This window comes from Cherax quadricarinatus, chromosome 58, assembly GCF_038502225.1.
Source record: "Cherax quadricarinatus isolate ZL_2023a chromosome 58, ASM3850222v1, whole genome shotgun sequence".
Lineage (NCBI taxonomy): Eukaryota > Metazoa > Arthropoda > Malacostraca > Decapoda > Parastacidae > Cherax > Cherax quadricarinatus.
In genome coordinates, this window is record NC_091349.1 from 6,057,896 (window position 1) to 6,070,294 (window position 12,399).

At 41.2% G+C, this 12,399-nt stretch overlaps 1 protein-coding gene across 24 annotated transcripts in view; it reads right to left on the reverse strand.

Annotated features, from left to right (window-relative positions):
* sif (still life) overlaps positions 1 to 12,399 on the reverse strand; it is a 1,051,963-nt gene that overhangs the window by 596,156 nt on the left and 443,408 nt on the right. For all 24 annotated transcript variants that reach the window (XM_070097567.1, XM_070097564.1, XM_070097583.1 and 21 more), the window contains one exon: positions 2,181 to 2,361. In XM_070097567.1, coding sequence (XP_069953668.1) covers positions 2,181 to 2,361 — 181 coding nt within the window. The remainder of the gene's footprint in view (positions 1 to 2,180; positions 2,362 to 12,399) is intronic.

Genomic DNA, 12,399 nt, shown 5'->3' on the forward strand with positions numbered 1-12,399 from the left:
ATTGAAAGAATTAAGAGTAAGACGGAGAATAGGATAGCAGATGAACAAGGAGGCTTTAGGAAAGGTACGGGGTGTGTGGACCAGGTGTTTACAGTGAAACATATAAGTGAACAGTATTTAGATAAGGCTAAAGAGGTCTTTGTGGCATTTATGGATTTGGAAAAGGCGTATGACAGGGTGGATAGGGGGGCAATGTGGCAGATGTTGCAAGTGTATGGTGTAGGAGGTAGGTTACTGAAAGCAGTGAAGAGTTTTTACGAGGATAGTGAGGCTCAAGTTAGAGTATGTAGGAAAGAGGGAAATTTTTTCCCAGTAAAAGTAGGCCTTAGACAAGGATGTGTGATGTCACCGTGGTTGTTTAATATATTTATAGATGGGGTTGTAAGAGAAGTAAATGCGAGGGTCTTGGCAAGAGGCGTGGAGTTAAAAGATAAAGAATCACACACAAAGTGGGAGTTGTCACAGCTGCTCTTTGCTGATGACACTGTGCTCTTGGGAGATTCTGAAGAGAAGTTGCAGAGATTGGTGGATGAATTTGGTAGGGTGTGCAAAAGAAGAAAATTAAAGGTGAATACAGGAAAGAGTAAGGTTATGAGGATAACAAAAAGATTAGGTGATGAAAGATTGAATATCAGATTGGAGGGAGAGAGTATGGAGGAGGTGAACGTATTCAGATATTTGGGAGTGGACGTGTCAGCGGATGGGTCTATGAAAGATGAGGTGAATCATAGAATTGGTGAGGGAAAAAGAGTGGGTGGTGCACTTAGGAGTCTGTGGAGACAAAGAACTTTGTCCTTGGAGGCAAAGAGGGGAATGTATGAGAGTATAGTTTTACCAACGCTCTTATATGGGTGTGAAGCGTGGGTGATGAATGTTGCAGCGAGGAGAAGGCTGGAGGCAGTGGAGATGTCGTGTCTGAGGGCAATGTGTGGTGTGAATATAATGCAGAGAATTCGTAGTTTGGAAGTTAGGAGGAGGTGCGGGATTACCAAAACTGTTGTCCAGAGGGCTGAGGAAGGGTTGTTGAGGTGGTTCGGACATGTAGAGAGAATGGAGCGAAACAGAATGACTTCAAGAGTGTATCAGTCTGTAGTGGAAGGAAGGCGGGGTAGGGGTCGGCCTAGGAAGGGTTGGAGGGAGGGGGTAAAGGAGGTTTTGTGTGCGAGGGGCTTGGACTTCCAGCAGGCATGCGTGAGCGTGTTTGATAGGAGTGAATGGAGACAAATGGTTTTTAATACTTGACGTGCTGTTGGAGTGTGAGCAAAGTAACATTTATGAAGGGATTCAGGGAAACCGGCAGGCCGGACTTGAGTCCTGGAGATGGGAAGTACAGTGCCTGCACTCTGAAGGAGGGGTGTTAATGTTGCAGTTTAAAAACTGTAGTGTAAAGCACCCGTCTGGCAAGACAGTGATGGAGTGAATGATGGTGAAAGTTTTTCTTTTTCGGGCCACCCTGCCTTGGTGGGAATCGGCCGGTGTGATAATAAAAAAAAAAAAAATAGAGAAGTGCTAAAGCCATTAGGGTCATATTTAAGGAATGGACAACAAACTTTATCTGAAGAAGAAGAAGGTAGACCAACTACCTTTATGTCTCTCAACAGCATCAAAATACCTCTCCTTAACTCTTAAACGGTCCAAACAGATCGACGTTCAGATTTGTAGTGCTACAAAAGTAGGTCTACTTTTTTTTACATATTTTCAAATACAGTGGACCCCCGGTTAACGATATTTTTTCATTCCAGAAGTATGTTCAGGTGCCAGTACTGACTGAATTTGTTCCCGTAAGGAATATTGTGAAGTAGATTAGTCCATTTCAGACCCCCAAACATACACGTACAAACGCACTTACATAAATACACTTACATAATTGGTCGCATTGGGAGGTGATCTGATCGTTATGCGGGGGTCCACTGTATAACAAAAGAAATGTAGATAAAAGTTTTTTTACACATTTTCAAATGTAAAACAAAAAAGAAGATCTACATTTTTTACATACTTTCAGATGTTGAAAAAACGTATATATATATGTTTGGACCGTTTAAGGGTTAAAGGAAGCTATTACTCGGTCAGATGACCAAAAGTTACACTGGTGGGTCATCATATGACTAAGGAAGCACTTGTCCTGTTTCCTGACAAACCTTACCTAACCTAACTCACAAAACAAAAATAAAAACACGCACCTACGCTCATGGTCACTCATGTAGCCACGATCGTAAAGATCACGGCGACTTCCGTAGCTGTCGTTACGATCGCTAAAGTAGCCGCTGTGTTCACGTTCATCCCGAATCGCTGCAGCAGGGAGGGACCGCTCAGACCCTCGTGTGCTAGCTGGCATTGTGCCGTACTTATTGTTGAGATTCCCTGTGGTAGAGACAGTGGTGAGTGCAGAATCGGCAGGTAACAAGGCAAGGGTGATGGAGCAGTTGCCAGTCATCAACAACTGCAGCATCAACACACACACACACACACACACACACACACACACACACACACACACACACACACACACACACACACACACACACACACAACACACACAAACACACACACACAACACACACACACAACACACACATATACATCATATGAAAGGCCCCTTGGAGCTAATGATCACATGGTTCTGAGCTCTGAATACATAGAGTTACAAGTGGAGAGAGTAACAGGAGTAGGATGGGAAAAGCCAAACTACAAAAGGGACTACTACACAGGCATGAGGAACTTCCTGCAGGAGGTTCAGTAGGAAAGAGAATTGGTAGGAAAATCAGTAAACGAAATGATGGACTGCGTAACAACAAAATGCAAGGAGGCAGAGGAAAGGTTTGCTCCCAAGGGCAACAGGAATAATGGGAAGACCAGAACAAGCCCTTGGTTTACCCAAAGGTGTAGAGAAGCAAAAACTAAGTGCACTAGAGAATGGAAAAGTACAGAATACAAAGGACCCAGGAAAATAGATTAATTGAAAAGCTAAAAACAAGTATGCACAGATAAGGAGCGAGGCCCAGCGACAGTATGAAAATAACATAGCATCAAAAGTCAAGTCTGACCCGAAGCTGTTGTATAGCCACATCAGGAGGAAGACTAATAGTCAAGGACCAGGTAATCAGGCTGAGGAAAAAAGGTGGGGAGCTCACAAGAAATGACAAAGAAGTATGTGAGGAGATCAACATGAGATTTAAGGAAGTATTTACAGAAAGGACTCCAGGGAGTCAGAACAGGGGGGCTACCCCAACAAGGGATATACCAACAAGTGTTGGACACCTCAAAGGCGGTGGGACTGGACAACATCTCTCTGTGGGTCCTTAGAGAGGGAGCAGAGATGCTGTACATGCCACTAACAATTTTCAACACATCCATTGAAACTGGACAACTATCTGAGATATGGAAAATGGCAAATGTAGTCCCCATTTTTAAGAAAGGAGACAGACATGAGACACTAAACTACAGACCAGTGTCACTGACTTGTATAGTATGCAAAGTCATGGAAAAGATTATCAAGAGGAGAGTGGTGAGCACCTCGAAGAGAACAAGCTTATAAACGACAACCAGCACAGAATCGTGGAAGGCAAATCCTGTGTCACAAACCTACTGGAGTTTTATGACAAGGTAATGGAAGTAAGACATGAGAGAGTAGGGGCGGGTGGATTGCATTTTCTTGGACTGCAAGAAAGCCTTCGATACAGTTCCTCACAAGAAATTAGTGCAAAAGCTAGAGGATCAGGCACACATAACAGGAAGAGCACTGCAATGGATCAGAGAATACCTGACAGGGAGGCAACAATGAGTCATGGTACGTGACGAGGTATCAGAGTGGGTGCCTGTGATGAGCGGGGTTCCACAGGGATCAGTCCTAGAACCGGTGCTGTTTCTGGTATTTGTGAACGACATGATGAAAGGAATAGACTCAGAAGTGTCCCTGTTTGGAGATGATGTGAACTTGATGAGAAGAATTCAATCAGATGAGGACCAGGCAGAGCAACAAAGGGATCTGGACAGGCTGCAGGCCTGGTCCAGCAACTGGCTCCTGGAGTTCAGCCCTACCAAAGAAGAATGCAGACAGAGTATAGACTAGGTGGCCAAAGACTGAAAACCTGATTCAAGGAAAAGGATCTTGGGGTGAGTATAAAACTGAGCACATCTCCTGAGGTGCACATCAACCAGATACTGCTGCAGCATATGGGTGCCTGGCAAACCTGAGAACAGTGTTCCGATACCTCAGTAAGGAATTGTTCAAGACTTTGTACACCATGTACATCAGGCCCATACTGGAGTGTCCAGCACCGGTTTGGAACCCACACCTGGTCAAGCACGTCAAAAAATTAGAAAAAGTGCAAAGGTGTGCAACAAAGCTAGTTCCAGAGCTAAGGGGAATGTCCTATGAAGAAAGGTTAGGAAATTGACCTGATGACACTGGAGACAAGAGGGTTAGGGGAGACATGAAAACGACATACAAAATACTGTGAGGAATTGACAAGGTGGACAGAGACAGGATGTTCCAGAGATGGGACACAGAAATAAGGGGTCACAATTGGAAGTATTTCTTTAGTCATAGAGTTGTCAGGAAGTGGAATAGTCTGGCAAGTGACATAGTGGAAGCAGGAACCACAGAGTTTTAAGACAAGGTATGGTAAAACTCATGGAGCAGGGAGAGAGAGAGGACCTATAGTGATCAGTGAAGAGGCGGGGCCAGGAGCTATGTCTTGACCCCTGAAACCACAAATAGGTGAGTACACACACACACACACACACACACACACACACACACACACACACACACACACACACACACACACACACACACACACATACACACACATGCACATGCAATACAACCTTGAACAAACATGCAAGGAAGATATCTACAACAAAATGCTACCATGCAATAATCATATTATTCAATGTAACAAATGCAGAAAACTATTAATTTACTGTATATATGTAGTAATTAAAAAGTCTTCCCTTAACATGGGAAGACTTTCAGATAACTAAACTTTAAAGAACAAAAAGGCACAATACCATGACTGGAACAATACACAAATAACCCGCACACAGAAGACTGATAATTCGGTCCAACTTGGACCATGGACCAAGTCGTCATAAGTTTCAGTTTCCTATATGCGAGTTATGTGTGTATGACTAACATTTACATTTTATTTCCTTATCTACTCTAAGAGCCTTTTTTTTTAGGTTACACACTGAACAAATTATATTTATTATTAGCAGGAAATCATGCTAGTGTGGATATTATTATTATTATTATATTCTTGAGAAAGTGCCAAACCCACAGAGGGTTATACAAGTGCCCTGGGAATGGGAGGCAATCAGGTTTGATCTGAGAAGAGGGAGGGTAGCTCCAATTCCTTGAATCAAGAGCCCTTCACTAACATCAAGCATCCCCCTTGATTGGCTAGAGTAGAAGGTGAAGAGTAGGGGCGGCCACAGCGGATTGCAGCAACATCTGTAGCTGTCAGCTTTGAACCTCGGTCTTCGTGATGCCAGCATCGTCCTGTAATCTATCTAATCTAACCTGTAATCTATCTAATCTATCTCCCTACCCAACTAGCAGCCTAGAGAAATGACTATGCAAAATGAGTATTTGTATCAAAATGTTAATGAGGATTGGTTAAGGGAGTGTGACTTGAATGGTAAGAGTTCAGAAACAGACATATTGATAATTATGATACATAAACCTACTGATGAGTAAGATACATAGTAAGATATATAGGCCTACTGATGAGAGAATTGAAAAAAAAAGGCACAAGTTACAGAACAAGATATTATTGTGATGACATATTGCTCTTCGTAGAGATTTATAAGTCAATGACTTGACAAAAATAGTTAATGGGGTTTCAAGCCTATCAACTCCCTGGAGGTCTAAGGCTGCACATAAACTCTTCACCACCAAGAATACTTTAATACTTTAAACAGGGATCACAGTAACTTCTTAGTGTATATACACTGAGCTCTATACATCTTGCAGTATATACGTATATGTACCCCTACGCAGAGTGAAATGTGTCAATAAAAGCTTGCTCTGTACCTATGTCACATCTTCACAGCACAAAAGTTTGCATAAGATGTTGAGGAAGGGCCGGGCTCCGGTGTATAATGAAAATTTATCAAGATTCATAAAAATACAAAATTTTGTGTAATGTTATTATTTATTCCCGTCCCACATGGGATGACAACACCAGTACGTGACTGTGTTGTGTTTACAAGTATTCAGTAACCTCTCTTATAAAACTATTCTATATGGTGCAATTTTTTTGCAACTGCAACTGAAAAAGTGTATTCAAAATTAAATAACATACTATGAAGGCCTTTTCACATGCTCTTCAATTTTGGATGTACTTTTTCAATTGCATTTAGAGGAGCTTCATAAGGGTACTTAATGTGCATTTATAGAAAATATTAATTGATAAAAGTTCTCCACTGAAACTGAAAAGGAGTAATCATCTTCTGCTACTTTCCCCTGAAGTCTACCCACCATGGTTGATAATTACATAATGGCTTCTCTCGGTTTATTCTAATTTGATAAAAAAAAACTTAATCACCAATTTTCAAGCAAATTATTCAAATTAGTTACAACTGCAGCAGTTATGAGCTTTCTTAGTGCTGGCCCCAAGCAACATGTTGCTATCCAAAACCATGACCACAATACAAGAATCTTAACAGTAGATATAATAAATTACTGAGGAACTTCCACAATTTCCAGAGGGGAATTTTACCAAGATGTTCCACAGGTGAAACATCTCACTGGAGTTCCTCTCTACAAGTTGTGTCTACCTCTCTTTACTGGTCAACCTTGTGCCATCTGTCTGCACCATTAGACTAATGAATCAACACTTTGAAAGTCCTACAAACTACAATGCTACAGTACTGTACATTACATCAGTAGAGTACCTTACATCAGTACAGTGCCTTACACCAGTACCATACCTTATGTTAATACTGTATCTCATATCAGTTCTATACAGTACACTGAATCTTACATCAATCCCTAGCCTTTTACACTTCTCAAGCGTCCCCCAGCATCTTCAGAGTTAGAAAATGCAGCAAAATAAAGATCCCATCTAAGGTGGTTTGCAGGATTTAAGATTCAACTGATACATTGCACACTTTTATGATCATCAAACTTCAAGTTCGCACTGATGTATAAGTGCAAATTGGTGAAAAGAACAAAGTGGGATTGAACGTGCAATGTTTGGTCTGTTGGCTGAATGTTGAGAGTTCAATCTCTTTATTGTTTCTCTTTCACAGGAGGGCTGGAAGTAGCCTGACTGGGGAGAGATCAAGCAGTAAATAAAAGAGAGAGGTCGAGCCTCGTCCTGCCCTTTCTGTGCTTCACAAGCGCTGTGCTTCACAAGCGTTGTGCTTCACACGTGCTGTGCTTCACAAGTGCTACATTTCACAAGTGCTATGCTTCACAAGTGCTGTGCTTCACAAGTGCTGTGCTGTGTTTCACAAGTGCTGTGCCTCACAAGTACTGTGCCCTCTTATCTGAATGTTGCAGGTATTGCTGAACACAGTGGTGATTGGAGCAATATGTGGGTATAAAGACGTGTAACACACCACAAGCCTTCATTTTCAATGGCATTTCCCTATTTTGCCAAATCTCATTTTTGACGGAAATGTCATCATTTCCTCAGCATTACGTGTCTTTATACCATATTAAAAAATGCAGATGTGCTGCTCAATGTAAAATTTTGAGTCAAACTTTGTCACCTTCCTTGATGAATTTCTCTCTCTCTGTTGCCTGTGTTATGCCTTGTCATTCCCCATGAGCTCCACTGTATTTATGGGTTCACCAACAGCCTGGCTGGTCAGAGATTAGCAGAGGATGGATTCTCCGGTGCTCCATGTGCTGTGTGACCCCACACGGGTTTATCTCTTCTTGAAATAAAGACAAAAATCCATTGCATTTATACAATTTGTGAAATTTACAATTCTGAGTGCCATGAGCATGTGTCCTGGGATGGTACTGTTGCAAGGCCTTTTTAACTGTATTGCATATGTATTTCATTAGTGCCACCTATTTTGTGTGATTTTTTCGCAAATATATATACAAGTACATCCAAACATGTGTACCATATTTTCTGGCATATGGGGCAGCCATTTTTTCCCCCCCCAAAAAAAAGTCTTGGAAAATCAGCCTGTGCCTTATATGCTCAAAGTCAGAGTCAATGGTAGGCTTTGGGCTATGCTTTAGCAGTTGTTCACTAATTTTTTTATTATTTTATTAACACACTGGCTGATTCCCACCAAGGCAGGGTGGCTCGAAAAAGAAAGACTTTCACCATCATTCACTCCATCACTGTCTTGCCAGAAGGGTGCTTTACACTACAGTTTTTAAACTGCAACATTAACACTCCTCCTTCAGAGTGCAGGCACTGTACTTCCCATCTCCAGGACTCAAGTCTGGCCTGCCGGTTCACTAATGTTATGTTAAAACTGCTTGGAAACATCGTGTTAGCCAGCAGCTGACGCTCCTGCACCTTATATGCCAGAAATTACAGTAATTAATGCCTCACAAAAATTGTAATAGCCCGACAATAGGCAGCTCAGGGAATTTGGCAGGAGTTCAACCCATAGCAAAGAAGTGCTAAAACTCGCAGGTTAGTGCTATGACCACTAAACTACTCACAAGATTCAACCAACTAGATGTTTTTCTATACACTAGAAAGGCTACATGAGCCCAGCTGTGGCCACAAATGCAAGTTTTGAATAAAATCTCTGTCAGGGGCATAAACAAACTCATACAAGTCAATAAAAAGAGGATAGGTACTGTATTGTTCATTCTCTCAGTGAGAACCTCCACAGCAATGGGAGAGAGAAAGTGGGAAAATGGGAGACAGCAAGAGGAATGGGAGAAAGTGTGAGAATGGGAGAAATCAAGAGGAATGAGAGAGAATATGATAGTGGGAGAGAAGAATAAGAGAAAGCAAAAATGGAAGAGAGCAAGGGAAAAAGAAGAGAATGAGGAAGAGGGAAGGAAGGAGAAGAAGAAAAAAAGGACCCATCTCAGGAGAGTACATTTTAATTTCATGGCTAAAAATAAAATAACTGGAACAGAACAGAGAATACTGTTCTAGAATTTTTTTTTTTAACATGTCGGCCATTTCCCACTGAGGCAGGGTGACCCAAAAAGAAAGAAAAAAACTTTCATCATCATTCAACACTTTCACCATCACTCATACGTAATCACTGTCTTTGCAGAGGCACTCAGATACGACAGTTTAGATGTCCCTCCAAACTGCCAATATCCCAAACCCCATCTTTAAAAGTACAGGCATTGTACTTCCCATTTCCAGGACTCAAGTCTGGCTAACCAGTGACAATGTTTCACTCTCCAGTAGCTTTGTCCTAGAATGTATCTTAGTTTATAACATGGATGACTAGGGAGAAGGAAGGTTCACTTAATGAAAAATATCAACTGGTGAACATTTCTCTTAAGATCCCATCCTTGGCATTCTGCAAGACACTGATATACACAACCCTTAGGATTATAATTGTCACACATCTCTATAATTATTTTAAATATCTATAGTACTTAAGCCCATATTAATATCCAAAATCGTTATGCCAAATGGCAGACAAGCATTCAAATTAAGGCTATACCAAAATACTGGTATCATTGGGTGCCTGCTAATTTTGAAAGTATTGGCATTGGCCTAAAATTGAGTATCAGTGTTGGCTAATTTTGATAATATCAGTATCGGTATTGGCCTAAAATTGAGTATCAGTATTCAGATTTAGATTATTTATTTCAGCATGATACAATGTTTGTACAGAGATGGGTGATGTTTTGGGGTGCATGAAGAAAGCCACTTAGTATGCAGAGCATTTTGGGCAAACTTAAGTCTATCTTAAGACTAAAAAGACTAATTTTGACAGTATCAATATTGGTACTGGCCTTAAACTGAGTATCAGTATCGATAAAATTTTTGGTATAATCCCATCACTATTACAAATGATATTCGTTAGTTTCTGTCAATGATGTAAATATGACCAGGTGTCATGCTGATGGTCCCAGCAAGAGTGGAAATATTGGGCATGTTTCCTTACACCCACTGTCCATGTTCACCCATTAGTAAAATGGGTACTTGGGTGTTTCTTAACTTGTGTGGGTTGCATCCTGGGATGAAATTAACCTAATTTGCCTGAAATGCTCCCCCTTATGTATGCTGGGAGGCAGGTGAACAGTCTTGGGCCCCAGACACTTATTGTGTTGTCTCTCAGTGTGCTCGTGGCACCCCTGTTTTTCATCAGGGGAATGTTGCATCTCCTGCCGAGTCTTTTGCTTTCATAGTGAGTGATTTTCATGTGCATGTTTGGTATTAATCCCTCTAGGATTTTCCAAGTGTGCATATTATCATGAATCTCTCCTGCCCTGGAATGGAAGCTAGAGAGATACATGATAATATACACTTAGAAAATCCTAGAGGGACTAGTACCAACTTCCACACGAAAATCACTCCCTATGAAAGCAAAAGACTCAGCAGGAGATGCAACATTCCCCCAGTGAAAAGCAGGGGTGCCACGAGTACACTGAGAGACAACACAATAAGTGTCTGGGGCCCAAGACTGTTCAATTGCCTCCCAATATACATAAGGGGGATTACCAATAGACCCCTGGCTGTCTTCAAGAAGGCACTGGACAGACACCTAAAGTCAGTACCTGACCAGCCAGGATGTGATTCGTATGTCAGTGTGCATGCAGCCAGCAGTAACAGCCTGGTTGATGAGACCCTGATCCACCATGAGGCCTGGTCTCAGACTAAGCTGCAGGGGCGTTGACCCCCAAAACCCTCTCCATGTAAACTCCAGATAAAAACAAGGGGCTTTCTATATAGTAGTATGTCATTGATGCCTGCTAGGCCTGTATACCTTGTACATGTATACTTGTAGAAATAAAGATATTATTATTATTAAAGCTTCCTCTTCCCAATAAATGCCCCTCAATGTAATGGAATTTTAAAATAATGCACAAAATCCACTGGTTAAATTGTACTCTGAGCACCATAATTTTCAATTTTTGTATCAGTATATTTATAAATTGTGTGTACACTACTATATTAGGTACACAGTAGACTACCTAAATGCTTTTTATCTAGTTTTTAATATTCTGATTTAACAAACACTTACACAACCTCCTCCCCCCCAGACTCCATTATAATTCTAGTTTACTATATACTATCAAATCAAAATCAAAATCAAAATTTTTATTTCTAAGAATCATAAATGGAAGTTACAATGACTAAGTTTACAGTTCATTTAATGGTCAGTTCCTGATCAGCCGGGCTGTGGCTCGTACGTTGGTTTGCGTGCAGCCAGCAGCAACAGCCTGGTTGATCAGGCGCTGATCCACCAGGAGGCCTGGTCACAGACCGGGCCGCGGGGGCGTTGACCCCCGAAACTCTCTCCAGGTAAACTCCAGGTAAACTGTTATGATGCAAATCTAATGTGATATATTTGCACATTAAAAAAAAAGCTACTTGATACGTGAAGCATTTTACGAACAAATAAACTTTATTTCTTTTTGCAGTATACAAAATGAAGTTTACACATAATAAAATATTGTTAAGCACACAATAAAGCCATTAGCATTCAGTGCATTTCGAGCAGACTAATCCTAATGCTCACAAAATAATCCTAAAACTCATAAATTACAGTGGTCCCTCGTTTTTCGTAATTAATCCGTTCCTGGAGGAGCTACTATAAACGAAATTTACGATTTGCGAATCAATTTTCCCCATAAGAAATAATGTAAATACAATTAATCCGTTCCTGACACCCAGAAGTATTAAACCAAAAAAATTTTTTACATGAAATATACATGTAGTACATAAACAATACAATGGGAAATGATGAATGAAACATTAACAGCATAACACTTACCTTTATTGGAGATTCTTCTTAGTGTATGGGAGACTGGAGTAGGAGAGAGATTGGATTGTTTACAGTTTGGAAGGGGAATCCCCTTCCAGCAACACCTCAGGTACCAATTGCTTCTTTGGGGTTGCTTCTCTTCTCTGTTTCTTAATGCCACTAGGACCACCTTGAGAGTCACTCTAGTCCTGTCTCGCAAAGTAACTGTGGAGAGAGCTCTGTTTCTGGCATCTCTTTAACACTTCCCTAAAATGGCCCAAGACTTTGTCACTGTACATATTTCTCACCTTCTTTACCACAGGCTTGGCACTAGGAGCTTTCTTTGGAGCCATGGTAGCTTATTTAGTACTTGCAAGCACTAAAATGAGTGGAATATTATGAAATATTTCATAGGAGCACTTGAGGGGACCTTTACTCACTGGTAAACAATGCCAGTCTGGCTGGGTAGGGAGGCCTCTCCGGCTCACACCGTGCGTACGCGTCCCGGACGAACTACTATTCGTGAGTCAACCT